Here is a 23,222-nt window from a genome sequence, read left to right on the forward strand (position 1 = left end):
GCACCCCAAGAATGTCTCTCATTGCCCCCCTCATATATTCAGCAAGCTTAGGTCCAGAGCATCAGTCAGTCCTGGGTCCCATTCTTTTGGTGCAGCCTCTTCCAGCCAGTGCCAAGGGGGTCCCGCCTGCTTCCTCCTTCTTGTTCCCAGAACACGTTTAGATTTCAAAAAGGACCATTTTTCCTGTGACATTCCGCTCCCCTCACTTTGGCAACGTGCTAATTCTCTCGTCTCTGTCCACTCCTCAAAGGAATGCTGCGGAGGACAGTAATTTTGCATTCCCAATGGCCCTTACTGGATCACTCCTTGGTTCCCCATTGCTCCCTAATAGATCTGCACTTACCTTTTCCTGAGAATTTCCCAGGAATTTCTTGTCCAACACAGTTTTGCAGTTTGCATTTTCCCTTCATATCCCAAGTATTATCTGCATGCTACTGTTCATTTATGTCCACCATTCACTAACAGACTCTGGTACCCTAGAACTATGACATCCCTACCCAAAACTCAGGCTGTCATTTCAGTACCAGCCCAGGGATCGTCCTGGCTGCCTCCGTACAAGACTGTGGGTGGTGCGTGTTCCTTTGTGGCTTGTTTTTAAATCAATAAATGGAATTGCCAGAGTATCAGAAGAGGCATTTCATAACTTAATAAAAACCCAGTAGTACCACACTAGAATGGGCTGCCTTTGAGGGCTGATAAAAATTTACACAATAACCTACTGTTTTTGTGGGGATGCTTTTGGTGGATACAAACCTGGTAAACCTTGGTTTTTTATTTATTTTTAAATCTAGCATTTGGCTTGGGCCTGGGGCTAGAGGGCCATAGAACCATGGAATTGTAGAGTTGGAAGGGACCCAAAGGGTTACCGAGTTCAATCCCTTGCAATGGATCAGGTCCAGTGGTGAGAGCCAAAGGGTGGAAACAAGGGGATTTGTTATTGTTCTGGTCAGCAACTCTATGTAGCTAGGCGTTGCAGTCTCAACTCAATGGAAAACAGCCCAAAATATTACACTGGATGCTTGGTACAGCTCACTCTGGAATATAGCTAGAGTGGATAAAATCACATATCATATGAAATTTTGACAAGGACTAGAACCTCCAGACATTTCTTTTTTATTATTATGTGTCATTCCTTTATGACATATAGAGTGGAACCATCATTTTCAAGGCAACCCTCTTCACAATCTTGGCAAATCTAGAACTATGCTTGATGATCTAATAACGTTGATTGTCTTTAATTTTGCTTTGTTGTTTTAACTCATGTGTAATTACTCATCCTGCCTATTTTATAGATTTATTTTTCATCTTTTTATTTTTGTGTTGTTATAATTGTTCTCTGTTTTATATACATTATAAAATGAAATAATTTTTAAAAAAACCACAAAAGAGGGATCTCTTTTTTTTATGACTACCAATTACTGCAGTGCAGAAATGTCACATCTCCTTTTCATTCCCCTTTGCCTTTTCGTAATCAACAGAGTCTTCTTTGCTTGTCTTTGTCCAGCCAGCCAGAACAGCTGAATCCTCAAAGGGGGAAAGCATTTTTCAACGACACAAAGGAAAATATGCAACCACATTCAAGCATATAAATTTCTCTGCTGGAAGCCATTTGCAAACACAATCTATTTCCAAATGCTGACAATTCATACCAATATGACCAACATCTCAATTTGTATTATTTCAAGAAAGCAGATGTGTGTGGCTGGGAACAAGCTCCAGGAACAATCAGCAGAAATCAGTGCTATGTTAAAGATGAATTAACTTTTTTCTTTAAAAAAATTTCTTTTAGAATTTGTATTCCTTTAACTACGGTGTGCCATGATGTTCAGCTTCCTGTGATGTTTGTATGATGATCATGACATTTTGATTTGTTTTGCCCACTTGGCTCTGCAAAATTAGATGTATTTCCAAACCAAACAAACTTTGCAGCTGACGTTACCTTTGACGAAAGCAGATGCAATGAACATAAGAGGAAGAACACCTTTCTCCAGAGGTGAAACACAAAATATTTGCATTGTGACACAATAGCCTTTGAGAGACATCAATGCTTTGATGCATTGTTCTGAAGTCAGAGTTACACAAGGCAAGTTACAGGAATGAAGCAGGTAGTAGCAACCTGTTTATTTGGACCAAAGATCCAAATATATTTCATTTGTCACCTCACCCCACAAATCCCTATAATTTAAAAGGGATCAACGAGGTTATGAGTTTGGGGCTAACCTTGCTGACACTGACTTGTTCTATCCACAATAGCTTTGCTTTGAAGCAGTGGCACAGCATGGGAGGGGCACAGGGGCGGTTGCCCTGGCCACAAAATCATTAAGGGGTGCAAAATTTCAACACCTGGTGCTGCCTCAATACAGCTGTGTGCTTCTGGCACTGGGCTCTGTTGAAAATGGCTTCTCAATTTGAACCAGGAAGTGACCTCTCCAGAGTGTCTCTTCTTTTCTTATCTCTGCAGCTGCAATCTCCAGGGTGATGTGGATGCCATTGGGCGGTTCAATGTGCATGCATACTCCATCCATTTCCGTCCCTCCCACCCACCCCTCCGTGCGACCCCCCCAAGCACTGGCAACCCACGCTACACCACTGCTTTAAAGTGCTACCTAAAGGGAATCCAGGACTTGACAGAATAACTTAATCTCAGTGACTATGGGGTTTGTTTATTTGTTTGTTTTACTAAATTGGCAATCAAGTTGCAGGACTGAAAGTCTGAGTGCTGAGCTCCACAGGTGATGTATGTTTTGCACTGGATGAGATGGTGGCAGAACTGCAATCAAACCTCCCAATTTAAAATGGATTAATTAAAAGCAACCTTGGCAGGGGTGAATGAGCCTGCTGCTCCCTACTCTACCACTGCCAATGGTTGTTATGAGGATAAAATGAGGAAGGGTAGAACCCTAGAACATAATGTTATAATAAATTAAGCAAACAAAGAAGCATGGAACAGCTCCCAAAGGTAGTGTCAGTTCTCACAGACAGCACTTCTATGTGAGAGTATTGCCAATAAATGCTGTGAGGGTGGGAACCAGCCCAGGCTCTTGGAAAGACAAGCAAGACAGAGCGAGTATGAGGTGGTGGTTCTGCCTATTGTACCTCTCATCACCTCTTTTTTCAATCTGGACAGCAACAGCCCACATGCTAGGAAGCACACTGAGGCAGGAGAGCTTCAGTTTTGGAACTGGCTATGGGTTAGTACAGTGACTCCCAACCTTTTTCAGGCCAATGCCCCATTGGTTCCATAAGCTCATTCCCAGTGCCCCCTACCCTGCCCTATAAAAAGCATTAATCAGAGTAGTGCAGCAGTTCCTCCCAGAGCAGGCTTCTTCAAGTTGGAAGATAGCTGAAGAATCCAGGACAGGTAAAAGGAAGTTACATAGTTAAATTATGTAGTAACTACTTTCCACAGGGGCAGTGATGGCCACCAACTTAACATAAGAACATAAGAATAACACATCTAGTCCAGCATCCTGTTCTCACAGTGGCCAGCCAAGATGCCTGTGACCTGAGCAGGACATGAGCACAAGAGATTTTGCATTCCCGTTGTTTCCAACAACTGGCATCTGGAAGCATTTCTGCCTCCAACTGTGGAACTAGAGCATAGCCTTCATGGCTGGTAGGCATGAAGTCCTCTCCTCCATGAATTTGTTTTTTCAAGCTATTTAGGTTGGTGGTCATCATTGGCTCCTGTGGCAACGAGTACCACAGTTGTGCTGCATGAAGTGCTCTCTTTTCTCTGTCCATGCTCCCAACCTTCAGTTTCATTGGATGTCCATGAGATCTAGTGATATGAGAGAGGGTGGTGGCCCTTTTCTGAACCTTTTCCAAGTCTAAAAAAGTAAAGGTAAAGGACCCCTGACAGTTAACTCCAGTTGCGAACAACTCTGGGGTTGCAGCACATTTGTCTGCAGACAGTTTTTTGCAGGATCATGTGGCCAGCATGACTAAGCCGCTTCTGGCGAACCAGAGCAGTGCACGGAAACACCATTTAGCTTCCCACCGGAGTGGTACCTATTTATCCACTTGCACTTTGACGTGCTTTTGAACTGCTAGGTTGGCAGGAGCTGGGACCGAACAGCGGGAGCTCACCCTGTCGCAGGGATTCGAACCGCCAACCTTCTGATCGGCAAGCCCTAGGCCCAGTGGTTTAGACCACAGCGCCACCCACTGTCTACAATATCCATTTTGAGGTGAGTCAACCAGAACTGTAGACAATACTCAAAAAATGGTTGCACTATAGATTTGTACAACAACATTATGATACCAGTCGTTTTATTTTCAATTCCTTTCCTAATGATTCCTAAGCATGGAGTTTGCCTTTTCACAGCCACTGCACACTGGGTTGACATCTTCATCAAGTTATCTACTATAACCCCATGAGGGTATACATCCCATGAGGGTGTACATAAAATTATTATTATTATTGTATCAATATGCATCACTTCACACTTGTTTACAGTGAATGGCATTTGCCTCTTTACTGCCAATTCACCCAGTTTGGAGAGGTCATTCTGGAACTCATTGCAATCTCTTTCCATTTAACAACCCTGAACAATTCAGTGTCATCAGCAAACCTGGCCACTTCACTGCTCACTTCTGACTCAAGATCATATATGAATAAGCTTAAAAGGACCGGTCCCAATATGAATCCACTGTATACATCAGGGTCGTCCCTGATCGATCCTGGATGATTGCATGATCCCGATAGATCGCCTCCCCAACCCCCCAAAGGTCAACAACATTGGGTCTTCCTCCCCCCAAAAAGCTCAACCACCTTGGTCAATACAATGGGTTGATCACTGCCAGTTTTTATTTAGTGGGAGTAGATCGCAGTCTCTTGGAAGTTGGACATGCCTGACATATACCTATTTGCTTGCTGAGATGCTGAAAGAATTCCAATAGGTTTGTGAGACAGGCCTTTCCCTTGAAGAAGCCATACTGACTCTACCTCAGTAGTCTTGTTCTTCTATGTGCTTTATCTTTATTTTATCTTTAACAATACTTTCCAGCAGGTTTCCGGGGACAGACATTAAGTTAACCAGCCTGTAATTTCCAGGATCTCTCCTAGATCCCTTTTTTAAAAATTGGCGTTACATTGGTTACTTTCTAGTCCTCAGGTATGGAGGCTGATCTGACAGACATGGTACATACTTTCGTTAGAAGAGTGGCAAATTCACATTTGAGTTCATTGAGAGCTTTCGGGTAGATGGCATCTGGACCCAACGGTTTGTCAGTTTTTATTTTGTCTGTTAGGCCTAGAATGTCATCTCTTGTCACTGCTACCTGTCTTAGTTCTTCAGACTCAACTCCTGCAAATGTTAGTTCAGATAGATTTTTAAAGAGGATTGGACAAATTCATGAAGGGTATAAGATTATAAATGGCTACTAACCATGATAGCTATGCTCGGCCTCCGTGGCTGGAGGCAGCAATGCTTATGACTACCAGTTGCAGGAAACTACAAGAGGGCAGAGTGCTCTTGTGCCCAGGACATGCTTGCCAGTTTCTGACGGGCATCTGGTTGACCACTGTGAGAACAGGAAGCTGGCCTAGATGGGCCACTGGACTGATCCAGCAGGCTCTTCTTATGTTCTTGTATGTTTTTAGCTTTTTGTATTTTTTTCTGTGTTGTTTTAATCTGTGTAAGCCATCTGGAGTCCTGGTCTGGGGATAAGATGGGATATAAATAAATATTACTACTATTACTATTACTGCTACTACTAATTGCATTCCTGTTGAGATACAATAGGCACTCACTGTTGGGACTTCTTGGAAACATTTGAAGACATTTTTGTTCCTACAGTGAGGTCTAGCCCACCCATGAGAGCAGGTAAGGCGACCGCTTCAGTCAAAAGGATGCAGAGGGGCAGCAGATCTGGCCTCCAAGGACAGTGTTACCTGCTGCTGCTGCACTCCCCCTCCCCCGCCGCCCTTGTTTCTGAGGTAGGTCTTCATTCACCCTTTCGTCCCTGGTGGGTGGGGGGGCCCTGTTCTGTGGTTTGCCCCAGGTGCCAACATATCTTTGACCAGCCCTGCTAACAGGCTTCCTGAGGGAAGGGTATGCAATAATAGAGGGTATGCAATAATCCATTCTCACTATATAAAGCTCCCAGATTTATACATAGGACTGCCTTTGAATAATGCTGAAAAGTACCATGTAGTGGCCACCAAAATATAGCTATGAGACTTTTAACCAGAGCAGGTCAGGTGGTGCATGTACTGCGACGTCAGTGCATTATTATTCACTGGCTATCTGTTGGCTTTCAGGCCCAATTCAGTGTTGTTTGGTGTTTGATATATTAAATCCAGATGAGGAATCCTTTTCAGCCTGGGGTCCAGACCTCTGAGGGAGCACATACCAGTGATGGGTGTGGCCAGAGGCAAAAGTGGCTATAGCAACAGATATGACACCTAGCCTGGGGCCACAGGTTGTATTCTAGCCATGCAAAAATCAGAGGATTCTACACATACACGCAAACACTCTATAGATATCTCTCGCCATCCAGACAAGCAGGAGGCATTATCACAGTGCAGTGATGCCAGGCAAAAGCGCTCAGGGGTGTGTGTATGGGGAAAGAACTAATAAGGGACACGGCTTGGGGAAAGTCCTGAGGGCCAGGTAGATGTTTGTCATCCTGCCCACCAGTTCAGGGTTTGAATGGAGGGCCTTGCTCCATGTCCTGTTGATGGCAGAGACCCCCAGGCTGTGAACCCTCTGCTATAGGAGGTATGTCCATCTTCCTGGTGGCATTTAAATGCTGGGTAAAAATGGGTATTTTTCCATTGCATTTTTTGTGGTAGATGTTTGTATTTCAGTTTGTAAACATAACCTGTGAATCCTGTGTTGGGGAAAGCGGTAGGCAAAGGGGAAAGAGTTAAGTACTTCCACTACCCCTCCACTTCAAATACTTTCCTCTCCACAATGCTTTGCATTTAATATTAGACCCCACCCCTTGCTTTTTATTACACATGCCTGTGCTTGCATGCAATGCTTTCTTCAACCCTGGGACAATGGTTCTTTGGCCAGACTGTGCAACCTTTGTATTTGCTAAATAAATGATAGGTTCATCTAGCAAGCAATAGCTAAGTCCAGCCCTACAAATGTGTGTAATCACAAAGCTCTGGAGGTGGAGCAATAGAAGAGCTTGCAGCTTTGGGCGTGGGGTGGGTTCCCTTTCTTGGTAGTGTTTGTGTTGTTTTAATTCCAGGCAGAGTGTTTTAGGAAAACAGAATGGATGTCAGATTTCCAAGTCAGATGAACTTAAGAGCAAGAAAGAAAGAAAGAAAGAAAGAAAGAAAGAAAGAAAGAAAGAAAGAATTCTTCTGGATCAGACAGAAGTCAAGGCCTTTCATGTCCAGCATTGTGGCCAACCAGATGGCTGTGGGGGGAACCCACAAGTCTGACTTAAGGGTAACAGATTTCCCAGCAACTGGAATTCAGAGATCTACCTGGAGGTAGCATACAGCCACCAAAATTGGTAAAGGTAAAGGTACCCCTGACCATTAGGTTCAGTCGCAGACGACTCTGGGGTTGCATCGCTCATCTCTCTCTATAGGCCAAGGGAGCCAGCGTTTGTCCACAGACAGCTTCCGGGTCATGTGGCCAGCATAACTAAGCTGCTTCTGGCGAACCAGAGCTGTGCATGGAACCGCCAACCTTCTGATCAGCAAGCCCAAGGCTCTGTGGTTTAGACCACAGCGCCACCCGCATCCCTACCAACACTGGTAGTCATTGATAAACTTATCCTGCATGAATAATCCCATTTTATCTCATGATGTCTTGTGGGAGGGCATTCCATAGTTTAACTATGTGCTGCATGAAGACATCCTTCCTTTTCTTTGTACTGAATCTTCCTCCATTCCCATTCAGAGGGAGAAAAATGTCTATCCATTTCCCACATACAATGCAAAACTGGCAGGGAGAGGCAGAGATCCCAGCAGAGCCAATCATGGGTGGAGCCAACTAATTCCAGCCCACCTCCCCACCCACCTCTGTTTACTTCTAGAAGAGACAATATTAAACGGGGGATAATAATAATAATAATAATAATAATAATAATAATAATAATAATAATTTATTATTTATACCCCGCCCATCTGGCTGGGCCTCCCCAGCCACTCTGGGCGGCTTCCATAGAAACCAAAAATACAGTAAAATATCACACGTTAAAAACTTCCCTGAACAGGGCTGCCTTAAGATGTCTTCTGAATGTCACGTAGTTGTTTATCGCTTTGACATCTGCTGGAAGGGCGTTCCACAGGGCGGGCGCCACTACCGAGAAGGCCCTCTGCCTGGTTCCCTGTAGCTTTGCTTCTCGCAATGAGGGAACCGCCAGAAGGCCCTCGGCGCTGGACCTCAGTGTCCGGGCAGAATGATGGGGGTGGAGACGCTCCTTCAGGTATACTGGACCGAGGCCGTTTAGGGCTTTAAAGGTCAGCACCAACACTTTGAATTGTGCTCGGAAACGTACTGGGAGCCAATGTAGGTCTTTCAAGACCGGTGTTATATGGTCTCGGCGGCCGCCCCCCGTCACCAGTCTAGCTGCCGCATTCTGGATTAGTTGTAGTTTCCGAGTCACCTTCAAAGGTAGCCCCACATAGAGTGCATTGCAGTAGTCCAAGCGGGAGATAACCAGAGCATGCACCACTCTGGCGAGACAGTCCGCAGGCAGATAGGGTCTCAGCCTACGTACCAGATGGAGCTGGTAAACAGCTGCCCTGGACACAGATTTGACCTGTGCCTCCATGGACAGCTGTGAGTCCAAAATGACTCCCAGGCTGCGCACCTGGTCCTTCAGGGGCACAGTTACCCCATTCAGGACCAGGGAATCCTCCACACCTGCCTGCCTCCTGTCCCCCCAAAACAGTACTTCTGTCTTGTCAGGATTCAACCTCAATCTGTTAGCCGCCATCCATCCTCCAACCCCCTCCAGACACTCACACAGGACCTTCACCGCCTTCACTGGTTCTGATTTAAAAGAGAGGTAGAGCTGGGTATCATCCGCATACTGATGAACACCCAGCCCAAACCTCCTGATGATCTCTCCCAGTGGCTGCATGTAAATGTTGAAAAGCATGGGGGAGAGGACAGAACCCTGAGGCACCCCACAAGTGAGAGCCCAGGGGTCTGAACACTCATCCCCCCCCCCACCACTTTCTGAACACGGCCCAGGAGGAAGGAGCAGAACCACTGTATGACAGTGCCCCCAGCTCCCAGCCCCTCAAAACGGTCCAGAAGGATGTTATGGTCGATGGTATCAAACGCCGCTGAGAGATCCAGCAGAACTAGGAAACAGCTCTCACCTTTGTCCCTAGCCCGCCGGAGATCATCAACCAGTGCGACCAAGGCAGTTTCAGTCCCATGATGAGGCCTGAATCCCGACTGGAAGGGATCCAAATGGTCCGCTTCTTCCAGGCGTGCCTGGAGTTGTTCGGCAACTGCTCGCTCAATCACCTTGCCCAAGAATGGAAGATTTGAGACTGGGCGATAGTTGGCCATTGTGGCCGCATCTAAAGATGGTTTTTTAAGAAGCGGTTTAATAACCGCCTCTTTCAGCAGGTCTGGGAAGGCTCCCTCATGGAGGGAAGCATTCACCACCCCACGAAGCCCATCGCCCAGTCCTTCCCAGCTAGCTTTTATAAGCCAGGATGGGCAAGGATCCAGGAGACAGGTGGTTGGTTTCACTCGTCCAAGCAGCCTGTCCACATCATCGGAGGTAACAGATTGGAATTGATCCCACTCAACTTGACTAGACAGAACTCTAGCACTCTCCCGCCCCGGCACTGCTCCCACGGTGGAGTCTACTTTTTCCCGAATCTGAGTGATTTTATCTGCAAAAAACTTTGCAAAATCATTGCAGGAGAACATGTGGCCCGTACTGGGCGCCGATGTTGCAGGTGGTTCTGCTAAATTGTGAACCACCTGAAAAGTCCCCTGCTGCTGTTTTCTGCAGATGCAATAGAGGCGGTGAAGAAATTCTTCTTCGCCGTCGCTATCGCCACTTGGTAGGCTCGACGTTGAGCTCTAACCTGTGTCCGGTCAGATTCGGAATGAGTTATCCGCCACCGGCGCTCTAGCCGTCTCAACGATTGTTTCATTGCCCTCAGATCCGTGGAAAACCACGGGGCTGTCCGGGCTCCATGCAATCGGAGAGGGCGCTTCGGAGCCAAACAGTCAATAGCCCTGGTTAACTCCACATTCCAGCGGGCCACCAGGGAATCAGCTGAAAGGCCATCAACATGGGATAAAGCATCCCCTACCACTCTCTGGAAACCATTTGGATCCATTAAGTGGTGGGGGCGGACCATCCGAATTGGTCCCACCTCCCTGCAGAGGAGATGGGTCACAGAGAAGTCCAGTTGCACCAGGAAGTGATCTGACCATGGCACTTCTTTCGTTTTGCTTTTACTTAGTGTCAGATCACCAACATCCATAGAGGTAAACACCAGGTCCAAGGCATGTCCGCGGCTATGAGTTGCGCCAAACTTATTCAGGGACAGCCCCATGGATGCCATGCTTTCCACGAAGTCCCGAGCTGCCCCTTGTAAGGTCGTGTCGGCATGGATGTTAAAATCCCCTAGGACAACCAAGCTAGGTGTCTCCAGGAGAACATCCGCCACAACCTGAAGCAGTTCGGGCAGGGAATCCTTGGTGCAGCGGGGAGGTCGGTACACCAAAAGGAATCCTGTACTGCCCCTATTGCCCAATAGGATGCCCGGTGCAAACTAATGACTTCCTAAAAATCACTGCAACCCCCCGTCCCCGCCCACATGACCTGGGTTGCTGTGCGTAAGAGAAACCTGGTGGACAAGCAGCGGCAAGGACAGGCCCATCTACTTCATCCAATCAAGTCTCTGTTACACATGCCAGGTCAAGTCCTCCATCCATGATCAAGTCATGGATGACAGTGGTCTTATGAATCATTGACCTGGCATTGCACAGCAGCACCTTCAGGTCATGTGGGTATCCCTTGCTGATTCTAGTATCCATCCGGTCAGGACCAGACCCGGGATGCTGACAGTGTCTCCCCTACCTCAACTGGACTGGTTTTAAGAAGGCAGGCAGGTGGCGAGTGACTGAGTGCAGACTCAGGTTTATTTGTAATTTATTCCATTAAAATTGTACACCGCTTGTTTTAAAAAAAGAGAGTTAAAAGCAACATCCCTTAAAGAGGCTTACAAAAAAGATAAAACAATAAAATTATCAGTAATAAAAAATAACAACAATTAAAGACTTTTGAAGTTAAAACAATAGACTAAAAGCAGATTCAATCCATCTCTAACACCTGGGCAGGCTTGCCTAAGCAATGTTTTTAGCAGGTGCAGAAAAGAGCACAGTGAAGACACCTGCCTGATGTCAATAGGCAGCGAGTTCCAGGGTGTAGGTGCTGCTACACTAAAAGATTTGAGTTCTTACCAGTGCAGATTGGGTATTATGTGGCATCTGTAATAGTTCCAAGTCCACTGATCAAAGCAGTCAAGTGGGCATATATGGGGTTGGCAGAGCAGCCCTTCATTTCCCTGGATGGATTCAGTCTCTACCGAATCCTCTGCGATGTCTCTCTTATTCATTTCCCTCCTAATCTATAAAAAAAAGACCAGGAGTTGTTACCTTTCCTTGAGGAGTTTGCTCCAGTCCATTGATAATTCTGGTTGCCTTTTTCTGATGTTCATCAGCTCTACCATATTCTTTTTGAGATATGCATACCAGAGCCATGTATGGTGTTTCAAGTTTGAGTGCTTTGCTGAATCAAAGAAAGGGTCGAAGAAAGGGTCATTTTAATAGTGGCATGAAGTTTAACCCTAGTTTAAATTAAGCACAGATTATTCTGACCTAAGGGTAGCTGAATCCAGCCTGTAAACTATGTGGTCTATTTGTTCTTCTTCTTCTTGATTTTTATATATTATCATATATTGTGTTTCTAACACTGTTTTGCTTGTAAGTCTCCCAGGGAATATTTATTGAAGGGAAGATATATACAGTAGTGATACCTCAGTTTACGAACTTACGGTAATCCGTTCTGGAAGTCCGTTCTTAAACCAAAACTGTTCTTAAACTTTCCCTAATGAGGCCTCCCGCCACCGGTGCCCTTCCACCATTCGGATGTCATAGTGCTGGTTAGGCCTTCTTGTAAACCATAGCAGAAAGGTCAGTTTTGAGTACCTCTCTCTGTGAGTGAGTGAAGAGGCCGAGAATGTTTCAGGCACACAAACACACTCACACTCAAATCCATCTCTTCTAGGTGAGGTCGGCAGTGAAATGGTTGTTGTGCTTCCATTTTATTTTACCTTTTGCTAAGCTTTCTAGAAGTGCTCTTTGCTTTTTCCTTGGGGGGGGGGGAGGTACTACTCCCTGATCCCAAGGGGAGGGGCTGAATGGCCCCTTGGCTTCCTGGAGGGAAGTGAAAGCTGCTTCCAATGGGCTGTCAGGACTTTGGGGTTTCGCAGGGGAAGCAGCAAAAAACAACAAAGGTTCACAGCAGAAATCAAGGGGAGGGGAGCTATTTTCTTCCTGGCGTGGTAAGAGGTCTTGCATTTATAGCTCCCCAACCCCTTCCTTAAACCACCAGAGTTCACTGCTGAGACACTTGGCACAGCCATCCCGATTTCCCCTCACCCACTGGGTGGGTGCCCATCCTCTCCCAGTCACAGCACCACCAGCCAGCCTTCTTGGCTCCCACTCCTCAGGGTCTGAGTCTGGCAGACACCTGAGAGTCAAGGAGGCAGCATTCAGATCGCTCTGCCTCCTTATCCAAATGTCATCTGCTGCTGGTGGGAGAGGGGAAAAGGACTCAGGTTGCTGCCCTCGCATACAGGGCAGGGAGGTCTGGAGCAGCAGCTGCTGCCCCATAGGATTTCAATCCTTATGGATCTTCTGAAGGCAGGCGTGTGGGGGGAAATGCTGCAGCTGTCTCACAAGAGCAATCAGTAACAAAATAAAAGCAGTAACAATATAACAACAATTTATTATGATGGATCAAAATGCGAGAGCTTCACATGGTCTTCTGTGGAAGTAAATGCGCGTGGGCACACTGCTTGCGAAACACACCCCCCCCCCATCTCAAACGCATCAACCTGTTAACTGATGGGGGGGGTGTAGGAAGGAAAGAAGGTAGTAGGAAGGAGCCATTTTGCTGAATCTTTCTCCCCTTCCTCTTTCACTGGGCCCACCCAATAGCAGACTTTTTTTTTTAAAGAAAAGATAAAATAAGACACCCAGCTCTTGAAAATGTCCCACCTTCTTTGAAATTTGTTTTGTTGTATGAGGAGGACCCAATATGTGCCAAGCAGATGCCTGGGTGGAGGTAGTGGGGAATCCTCGCTTGCTCCAAGCCTGCTGGCTTAATGTAGACTGGGTAAGTTTATTTGGAAGGCCCGTTGTATTCAATGGGTTTTACTCCCAGGTAAGTAAGTGCTAGTGACCAGCGGGGGGCGAAGCCGAACAGCGCAATCCTCTCCATACCTGCTCAGAAGTAAGCCCTGCTGTGCTCAGTGGGGCTTACTCCCCGGTGTGTCATTGCTGAAGAGGGGCGGCGGCGTGGGGGGAGGGGAATCATGCATCCGCACAGGCAGGACAGGAATTGCTTTTCTCACCTTCACTTTTGGGGACTTACACTCTCTCCATTCTTCCAAACGTGTCTGATCACGCGCTCAAGACCAGTTTTCTACTACTACGACACTGAGTAGTGGTGGCGAAACATTTTTTTACACGCGCAAGCATTTTTCACCGTACAATAAAGTGACCTATATTTTAGACGCCATTTCACCCATTTAGCAACCTAACCCACTGCTGCCATGGAGGGGGGGCGTGGATTATCCCTGATTCTCCCAATCTCGGGGTTAATCTGTCGCCTCCCGTCGTCGGCCAAACCTCGGTGAACACACCACGCCGCAACCTTGCGGGCAGGGGGAAACGGGACATCTAGACAAGTGGGGGGGGGGGCCGCGATTCCAGAGCCCCTGAATCGCCTGCCTTCCCCCAGCCGAGACGCGGCCGCTCGAATTTTTCCTCCTAAATCCAACCATGACTTCAGAGGAGCTGCAAGTGCGCGCAGTTGTTGTTTCTCCTGGTGGGCGAGGGCTGCCATTACTCTCCCCCTCGGTTTCCTTGGGAGGAAAACAAAGGCCCCCAACACCCCCACCCCCACCCCTCGGCTGCAGGTGCTGCACTCCTATGCCCTTCGTATTCAGAGGCAAGGCCCACCAATACATTCTGGGTGACTGACAGCTGGGCTGAGCCCGGATTGCAACCGCCGGAGCGGTACCTTTGCAGAGCGGGTGGGGGGCGACCCCATCGCTCGCATCCTCCGCGGCCTCCTTCCTTTTGCACAAACAGCCTACCACCCTCCCGTAGGACGGAGACGTGACACCCCCGAGGCAGCTTCCGGTGGAGAATCGGGGCCGTGCAAGGCGGCGGCTGCGGCGGCGGCGGCGGCGACAGCAGTTCCGGACGCGCTGCCTCCCCGCCCGCCGTGAGCGTCTCCAAGCAGAGCCGCGCGTGTTTTGATCCAGGCGGGAGGCAGCTCGGCAAGGCGGAGGGGCGTGGCGTGGCGAGGCTTGTCTGGGCTGGACGCGGAGGGGGAGGGTCCCTCTCGCTGCGGCAGCAGGAGGAGGAGGCGGCGGCGGCGGCGGCGGCGGGATGACCACGGGGGAAGCTAGAGGAGGAGACCGAGGAGGAGAGGCAGGCAGCGGAGCAGGAGGAGGCGTGAGGGACCGGCTTGCAAGCGAGCTACAGCGTTAGCAGCCAAAGCACCAGCACCAGCGCCTCCTCCTCTTGCCGATCCGAGGAGCTCGACCGGCGGGCGCGATGGCACTGCGGAGTCAGGAGCAAGCGCTGTCAGAGAAGGGGGCCCTGGAAGACGAAGGGGAGGAGGGCGAAGGAGGGGAAGCCGCGGCTGGCGGCGCTGTGGTGGCCAGAGGGGGCCCTCCGGGGGCCGCGGCGCAGGGCTTCACGCCCCCCGAAGGAGGCTTCGGCTGGGTGGTGGTCCTGGCTGCCACCTGGTGCAACGGCTCCATCTTCGGTATCCACAACTCCTTCGGGATGCTCTACGTCTTGCTGCAGGACGACGGGGCCGCCGAAGACCCCTCGCTGAAGTTTAAGACAGGTGAGCGTCGGTAAGGGGCGGCTGCAAGGGTTAGGGGAGACCACTGCGCGGCTGGAGGGAACGAACAACGCTGAAACTCCGGCCTGCTGGATTTAGGGGAGCCTAGGCAGGCGGGCCAGAAGTAGATGGTAGTAAAAAGGTGTGGGGTTTTTGGAGGGGGTGGGAGGTAGGATGCTTCCTTCAAAAGTTCCGCTGGGGAGCTTGATCGGCGGGCCACCCTCTCAACACCCCTGTTTAGGGTAGCGGTGTGGAGTCCATCGCCTCAGCCATAGCTGTCAACTTTTCCCTTTTTTAAAGGGAAATTCCCTTATTCCGAATAGGATTCCTCGCAAGAAAAGGGGAAAGTTGACAGCTATGGTGCCGGTTTCCTGCCACCGCTCCCCGCTGCTTGAAAACTTCCCACAGTTGCAAAAGCTACTCTGAATCCCCCGAGCAATGACAACAAAAACAACAGCGAAACGTGTACAGCGCCGAGCGTGCTGCCGGCGCCTGATAGTAAATAATAGCGGCAGTGTGTACATTCACCCACGAGGAGGAGATGTGCGATTTTGGTCTCTCTGAGCATCAGAGCGGCTTGGAAGTCTTAGAGCCTCGCGGTTCCTTAGCAGCAGCCTATTAAGAACAGGAACACACACACACACACACACACACACACACATTTTGATCCTATTTTGAACGTTTAAAAACCTCCCTCTCCCCTCCTCTTTAGTGTGCAGGCCAATTAACCCTGTTGCATGCAAGTAGTGTATTTTTCGGAATCACAGTATTAATTCTCTAGTCTTGCTACCTAGCTGCAAATCATATTTGTATTCTCTATCTGGAGATGGTACTTTACACACCTCCTCCCCCTAGGTAAGCTTGGAAGCCAAACTATAGGGAGAAAATGTGGCGACTGTGTAATGCTAGAATGACTCTAGGAGTCCTGGAAGCTCAGCCTGGCACTCACCCCATCTCAGTCTCATTGTACATCTTGCATTGAGAACATTTTAGGTACATTACGTAGACCAGCGTGTGCCAACAGGGTGGCAGGCAATAGCCTGCACAGCCGCAAGGTTCCAAAAAGTGATGGGAACTTAGCCATACTGGTCAGGACTGATGGGAATTGTAGTCCAACATTTCGGGGGTGAACCAGGTTGACGAAAGCTGGAATATACTGTTCCTTCCTGGAGAACCTATAATCTTTCTTGGTTGACATGTCAAATGAGAAGTGGGCTGGTGGAAGAATCTGCTGGTAACGGAAGTCCAGGTAAGATGAGGGCCTAGAGCTTGGGATAGTGGTGGAGTCAGTGAACCTGTGGCCCTCCCAGTGTTTTTGAGTATAATTCTCATCACTGCTTACTATTGGCCATGCTGTTGAGGGATAGAGTCCAGCAGCATCTGGAATCCTATAGGTTTCCTACCCTGCCTTAAGAGGATCATTTTATACCAGTGATGAATTGTAGGTTCCAGTTACCGTGAATAAGGAAGACAAGAAATTATGCACAATGGCTTTGGATCATTGTTGTGTTTTAGTTTTGTTTTGGTGGTGGCGGTGCTGTCAACAGTTTTATTGTTTAGCTCCATCAAAACAGTTCTAAACTTACAATGCTGAAGTTGTTCACCATTTAACATATCTGGTTACATTTGTGCCCTCCAGATGTTGGGGCTTGAACTTCCGTTCGCTCCAGACAGCATTTCCTGAAGAGCACCAAGTTGCCAAAGGCTACAACAGATGTATCTGAGTGTAGGAAACTTTGAAACCGTAATGTTGAAACTACCCCATAAATCCGGATGGTGAAAGACTTTGGAATGGAAGCAAACTGAGTTTGTTTAGGGTGTTCCTATACTGGCTCTTGATTCTTGGAGTTCCGATTTCTTGTAATGTTTCACTTGTAGTTTTGGTGGGTTTTGTGTGTGTAATGGAATTAGCAGCAGGGTGGTTGATAGCTCCACCGCCCCCGCCGCTTAATAGGGAAACATTTAGTTTAACACTGATGTATGTAAACAAACAACTCTTGTGAACAAGGCCGGGTCAAGCAATATTGCCGCTCTAGGGGAAACTTAATTTTGCTGCCCTAGGCCTGCACTGTGTCGTTTTGAGGCTGGGAGAATTTACCATACTTCTGGAAAGGCTTTTAAAAATGCAGTCCTTTCCCCTGTGAATGGGGAAGGGACAGGAATGACAACTTGGAAAATGTATCCTTGGGACGCACCTATTCCCTGTCCCTTATCTTAGTTGTCTCAAATTTCTCTGACATGTGAGTGTAGCCACCCATGTCCCCTCTAAAGCATTTTGAATGTGGCTCCTCCTGAATGCCAGCTCTCCACAGAAGGCTGTCTCTGCATATGAATTTTTAAATGTATACACACACAGCTCTTGCATCAAAATGGCTATTTTCAGAATTTTGTTTCTACTTGGAAGGGGAAAGTCTGCAAGGGCTGAGGGACTGTGCGGTGCCAGTTGCTCCCAGGATGAGTTCTCCCTAGTGAAATCCTGTTGGGTATCACGTGCAACTGAACCATTTCATGCAAGGTGCCTCATGCATATGTTATTAATTATGTAACTGGCAGCAATTGCTTATGCAAAAATGCAGCAGTTCCAGGGTTTTCCCATCCCTGACAGGGAATTCTCAGACATTTTTGGCTTGCTCCTTTCAGAGGTTTGGATCTTGTGAAATTCCCTCTTGCTTGATTTTCCACTAACATACCTTGTGGTGCAAACGAGTCTCAACTTACGCTGGGGTTATGTTTGAGGGATAGCGCGTAAAGCCAACATTGTGCATAATCAAAACACATCGGGTTCAATGGCAGATGAGATTCCCAAAGTCTTTTTCTCCTGAATGTGCCCCCCTTAATTTTAAAAAATTATTTTTCCAGGCATGTAAAGCTGAATGTGCACAAGTTAAATGTGTGTAATTTTCAAGTTAACTCTGCTATTTTTGTGCAGAAGGAATTGCTACTAATTCATTTGCTGACATACACACTTAATATTAGTTACCGTACCTTATAATGGCCTTGGAAAAGAGGGAGAAAGCCAGTACTTCCAGTTTAAACAAGCTCCTTTACCTGGTCATATGGAGATGATTTCAACTCTCCACAGGTGACATAGTCTCCCCCCCCCCCATTACTTGAATGCATTCTGTTCAGAAACTTCCTGCTAAGTTTATGGTTCTGTAGAAGGCCAGGCCCCTGCTACCCAATAGACACCAATGAGTCTCATTTGATCTTTCACTGGGTTTTGTGAACAGATACACTGGGGAATCCCAGTCCAGATGAATTTGAGTATGTTCTAGGACTCACCATTTCATCAGTGTAAATTTCATTATTTTTAGCTTTTTCTTTTTTCAAGAAAAGTGTAGTAGCAGGGTATTACCATTTACCAGGGTATACAGGAAACAAAAACAAATAATAATGATAGTAATAATAGTAATAGTAATAATAATAATAATAATAATAATAATAATAATAATAATAATAAGGTTTTTAAAAAGAGTAAAGGACCCCTGGATGGTTAAGTCCAATCAAAGGTGACTATGGAGTTGTGGCGCTCATCTTGCTTTTCAGGCCAAGTAAGCTGGCGTTTGTCCACAGACAGCTTTCTGGGTCATGTGGCCAGCATGACTAAGCCACTTCTGGCGCAACTGAACACCGTGACAGAAATCAGAGCGCACGGAAATACTGTTTACCTTCTTGCCACAATTGTACCTATATATCTACTTGCGCTGGTATGCTTTTGAACTGCTAGGTTGGCAGAACCTGGGACAGAGCAATGGGAGCTCACTCCATCGTGTATATTCGAACTGCCAACCTTCTGATCAGCAAGCCCAAGAGGTTCGGTGACACACCAATGCAAATCAAGGCATCCATATTTCCCAAGCTGCTCTGGATGGTGAATCCTAAACATCTAAGTCCAAAGCATAGGAAATATAATCCCACCAAATGACCTTGGGGCGTTCTAGATCCTGCACCCTCCTGAAATCATGCACTTTGTGTGCAATTTTTCAGTAATAGCCCAAATCCAGAAGTTCTTACACTGCAAAGACAAATACAGGTTTTTTTAAAAAAAGTTTTTCTGTTGCTGCGCTGTTGAAATCATAGCTACAGCTAACATCTATGTCAAAAGCTCTTTTTATTTTATGCATTTAAAGGAGCTGTCCACTTGTAAAAGATTGTAAGGCTGCTGGAAGTGGTAATGGTGTGGAGATATGGTTCACATTTTGATTCTGGGCTGCTTCACATGTTGAAAGGCAGCAAATGCATGTTTCTCCTGGAAGTCTTGCTCCACCCAGCCGAAACTCAAATCTTGTTTCCAGATTGTTCCATTTTTGTTTCTCTAATATGAAATGCTTTTAGGCATTGATTACTTTTTGGAGAGTGGGGCATGAGAGAACTGGTTGCAATAGGAGTATACTGGAATTTTTGCAAGAGTCAGTAGTTCCCTTGGAGGATAGTTCCTCCACCCCTCCAAGCAACAGTCTTCTGTCTTTTGAGACATCATTTTAGTCCAAACTTACATTTGATTATCCACTTATGATTGTTTATTGTATGCTGGTTGTGATGTATTGTGACTTGATTAGCTTGGGCTGCAACCATGGATGTTGCAAGTTGCTTAATGATTCAGGGACATAGGCCCTTAGGTACAAATTTGAATATGCTGACCTGCATGTATGGAGAAAAAGTTAGAATACAAGCCAACTAATTTCCAGTCCGGAACACCCCTAATAATTTTTTCAGCTAATTTGTACCTTGAGCCAGAGCATCAGCTCCTGTTCAATTGGTTTACTCTAGTTAATTTCCCAATAGATCCTGCTCCTTATCAATTCCCTTCTCCTCAGTCATATGTATGTAAGTAAAAGTTAACAGTTCAGTTACTAAACATCATGTAAAATTCATAAATATTTAAATCAAATTCCTGCTGTAAACATTTCAATATGTAATAGCAATAAGAAGTTCAAAGAATTACAGCTCTCTCAGGTCGGTACGCAAGGCCATTAATATGGTGATAATGCAGGGTACCAAGACTTAACCATAGCCCACAAAACCCTTCATGTCAACTCTGCCCTCTCATCATCACAGGCTAAAACAGAGGTAGGTGAAAGAGGCAGCCTTTTTCACTACCCTGACTAATATAGCCCAGCCTATAAAGTGCCTTCACAGGGTACCAATGGTGCATTTTGAGATAGTAGATGAGCTGCTCCTGGCTCCTGGGGAAACGTAGGTCTATGATCCATGTGTTTGCAAATGCATTTGACACATTTCTGCTTTACATTCTTTGATGTACAGTCCCATTGTAGTTGTACAACTAAAATGTAATGAGTAAAGTGGACCAGTGCACCAGGGTTCACCTACCCAAACTGCTTTTACTCCACGTTCAGCAGGGTAAAGGTTATAGGGAATAACGGGAAATTCAGGCCAGACACTGTTGTTCCAAATAAACTTGAACAGAAGTTAATGAGCTTTGCCATTAACTGTCTTTTGGTTCGTTGACTTTTTTTTACAAGAAGGCTGAACTCAATGCTGAAAGATGCAACGCAGGTTCTGGCAAAAAGATGTAGTCCTGTCAGCTTGCCTCTTAATTCTCCTCAAGTGAAAATGGAATTGTTTTTGTTTCAGCCCATCAGGCACCACCAGCAGAGTAACAGTATTGTGTTGTGCTCTCCCTGACAATAAACCTTCAAAGTCAGCTGTGGTTATTCCCATTTTGCACATTGGGTATGGGAGAGACTGAGAGTAGGAACAATTAACTTGCTCAAAACTGTACAGTGCATTTGTAGCAGGGCAAATGCAGGCATATTGGATCCCAGCCACTACTGCATTTTAATAAAATGAAAATCTGAGTCCACAAACCATTGAGATACTTCTTCAGTATTCATTATCTGTGGTGCAGTATTCTTATGTGTGTGAGGCTGAATCCTAAGGATTGCTTTGGCTTGACCATGTGACTGAAAATACTGAATTTAACACAATGGGAGGCAGTGGAAGGGAGAGGGAAGGGAGATGGAGAGAAACAGGAGGAATATGTGATCATTTTAGTTATGCATACTTTGGCTTCATTGCTGCGCAGGATGGCTGTGCTGGCTGGGGCTGATGGGAGTTGTAGTCCAAAATAGCTGGAAGACACCACACTGGGGAAGGCTGCACTAAGGTTCTCAGGGCAAGACCTAAACTTTCTCCCAGCAGTGGTCCTGAGTGCACCTCTGTTCAACATGGTTAACAGGCAGCAATACAAGTCATTCCTGCACTTACCTTGATCCCCAGTGCACACACTTACATACATATTATATAGCTGCCTGCCAACTGCTGCAAGTACCTGGCAGGCAGCAAAATAGAGTAGTAAATGGGAGGATCTGGGGACTGGATTATAAGTCAGAAGCAAGAAAAGTTCACAAAATAGGAGGAGTAAATAGCTCTTAAGGACCCCAGGGATTGAAACTCATTTACCAGTCACAGCTCTGACCTCACCCATTGGCTTAAAACACTGGCAGGCGAGTTCAGTTCCCATAAAATGACCCCCCTTGCTAGATATTCCATAGGCTCAAGGAGACGGACAGGCCTCTGCTTGAGAGCTTAGTAATGAAGTGGACAAGGTAAAGGGGAGGGGGCAGAGGCCAGCTGTCCTGTCCATGTTTACGTTGCTGGAACGTGGCAGAGCTAGGAATGCAAGTTGGACCCAGGGACTACTTGAATCAGCAGCTAGTATGCCTTCAGTGAAGAAATAGCTTCCTAGGGAGGTCATGTGGTTAGAAAGTTCCAAAATGACTACAGTTTTTTTGTAATTGTGTCATTGAATGAAAACATATTTCAAATGGCTTGTTTGCTTGCTTGTTAGTTTAAAGAGGACCTTTTTATTCTAGCTTTTGAGGGATTTTGTATGCATTCGTTCTTTTTTTGGTTGGGGGGGGATAGAAACTATTTTTACCTATTTGAATTTTCACTTTAGAGGTTCACTTTGATAAGAATCCTGCAATTCCTGTCTTGCAAGGCCTTTCTTGCTTAGCCAGTCTCCCACCATTCCTTCCAGCCCCAAAGCTTCATAGACTTCCGTCACTCAGGAAGGTCCTCCCCCCTCAAACTTTCTGTTCTAGTGTGGAACATAATTCACATGCCTGAGCCACCTGGGTAGATTCTTCTTATTATTATTTTACACATTGGTTTCAAACAAAGTTGTATTTAGTTGTTTGCATTAGTTTTCTGCTTCTGCCAGCTTGTTACTTAGCTGACCTAGTCTGAAATGGGAGTCCTGTTTGGAGGATCCTGCCTTGAGGCTAAGGACTGTTCTCCCCTTTGTCCTAAGCCTTTGTTTGAGCTGTACGTATTTCGACCGCAGGTGGAGGCTTGCACGTTCGAATGCCTCTCTGTACAAAATAATCCTCTGCTCACCCCCCCCCCCAAGTTTTGGGGACAGGACTACACTGGTACCTCGGGTTAAGAACTTAATTTCTTCCGGAGGTCTGTTCTTAACCTGAAACTGTTCTTAACCTGACGTACCGTACCACTTTAGCTAATGGGGCATCGCGCTGCTGCCGTGCTGCTGCTGCATGTTTTCTGTTCTCATCCTGAAGCAAAGTTCTTAACTCGAGGTACTATTTCTGCTTTAGCGGAGTCTGTAACCTGAAGTGTCTGTAACCTGAGGTACCACTGTACTCTAGATCCTTACATGTAGTTTACCTTTGCAGAGTGATTTTTAAAAAATATGACCCAGCAATCTATTGCATGGGCCTCCCCCGGCAGCCTAAAGTGGTATAGCAAAATGCATGTTGACTACCTTAGGGAAAACAAAGCCTAAAGTCTGGTCTGTTCCATCCTGTGGCCACAGCATTCTGCAAACTTAAAAAAAAAATTGCTGGAAAAATTCCATTTTTGTATGCATTTTTGTATATTTTCTGAGCTGAGAACTGTGTTGCAAAATTCAGAGAAGTATAAGAAACAAAGAGATAACAGTGCTCTGTTCTATGCATGGGAAGTACAGACTGGGCCAGTTTGCTTTAAAATGTGGACCTTGAGTATCCTTAACTAGTACTGGGAGGCTTGGTTCAAATCCTCACTCAGCCATGATGCTTGTTGAGTGTGTCTGTCTTTCAGGAAAGCCTGCCTTGCAGGGTTCTAGATTCGTGCTGGTCTGATGCAGTAGAAATATATGT

General features: G+C 46.6%; 1 protein-coding gene across 1 annotated transcript in view; it reads left to right on the top strand.

The window, feature by feature from the left end:
- Window positions 1–14,617: 14,617 nt before the first annotated feature.
- SLC16A2 (solute carrier family 16 member 2) overlaps window positions 14,618–23,222 on the top strand; it is a 95,321-nt gene continuing 86,716 nt past the window's right edge. The window contains exon 1 of the mRNA XM_081847145.1: window positions 14,618–15,102. Coding sequence (XP_081703271.1) covers window positions 14,805–15,102 — 298 coding nt within the window. The 5' untranslated portion in view covers window positions 14,618–14,804. The remainder of the gene's footprint in view (window positions 15,103–23,222) is intronic.

This window comes from Podarcis erhardii (genome assembly GCF_964252035.2).
Source record: "Podarcis erhardii genome assembly, chromosome: Z".
Lineage (NCBI taxonomy): Eukaryota > Metazoa > Chordata > Lepidosauria > Squamata > Lacertidae > Podarcis > Podarcis erhardii.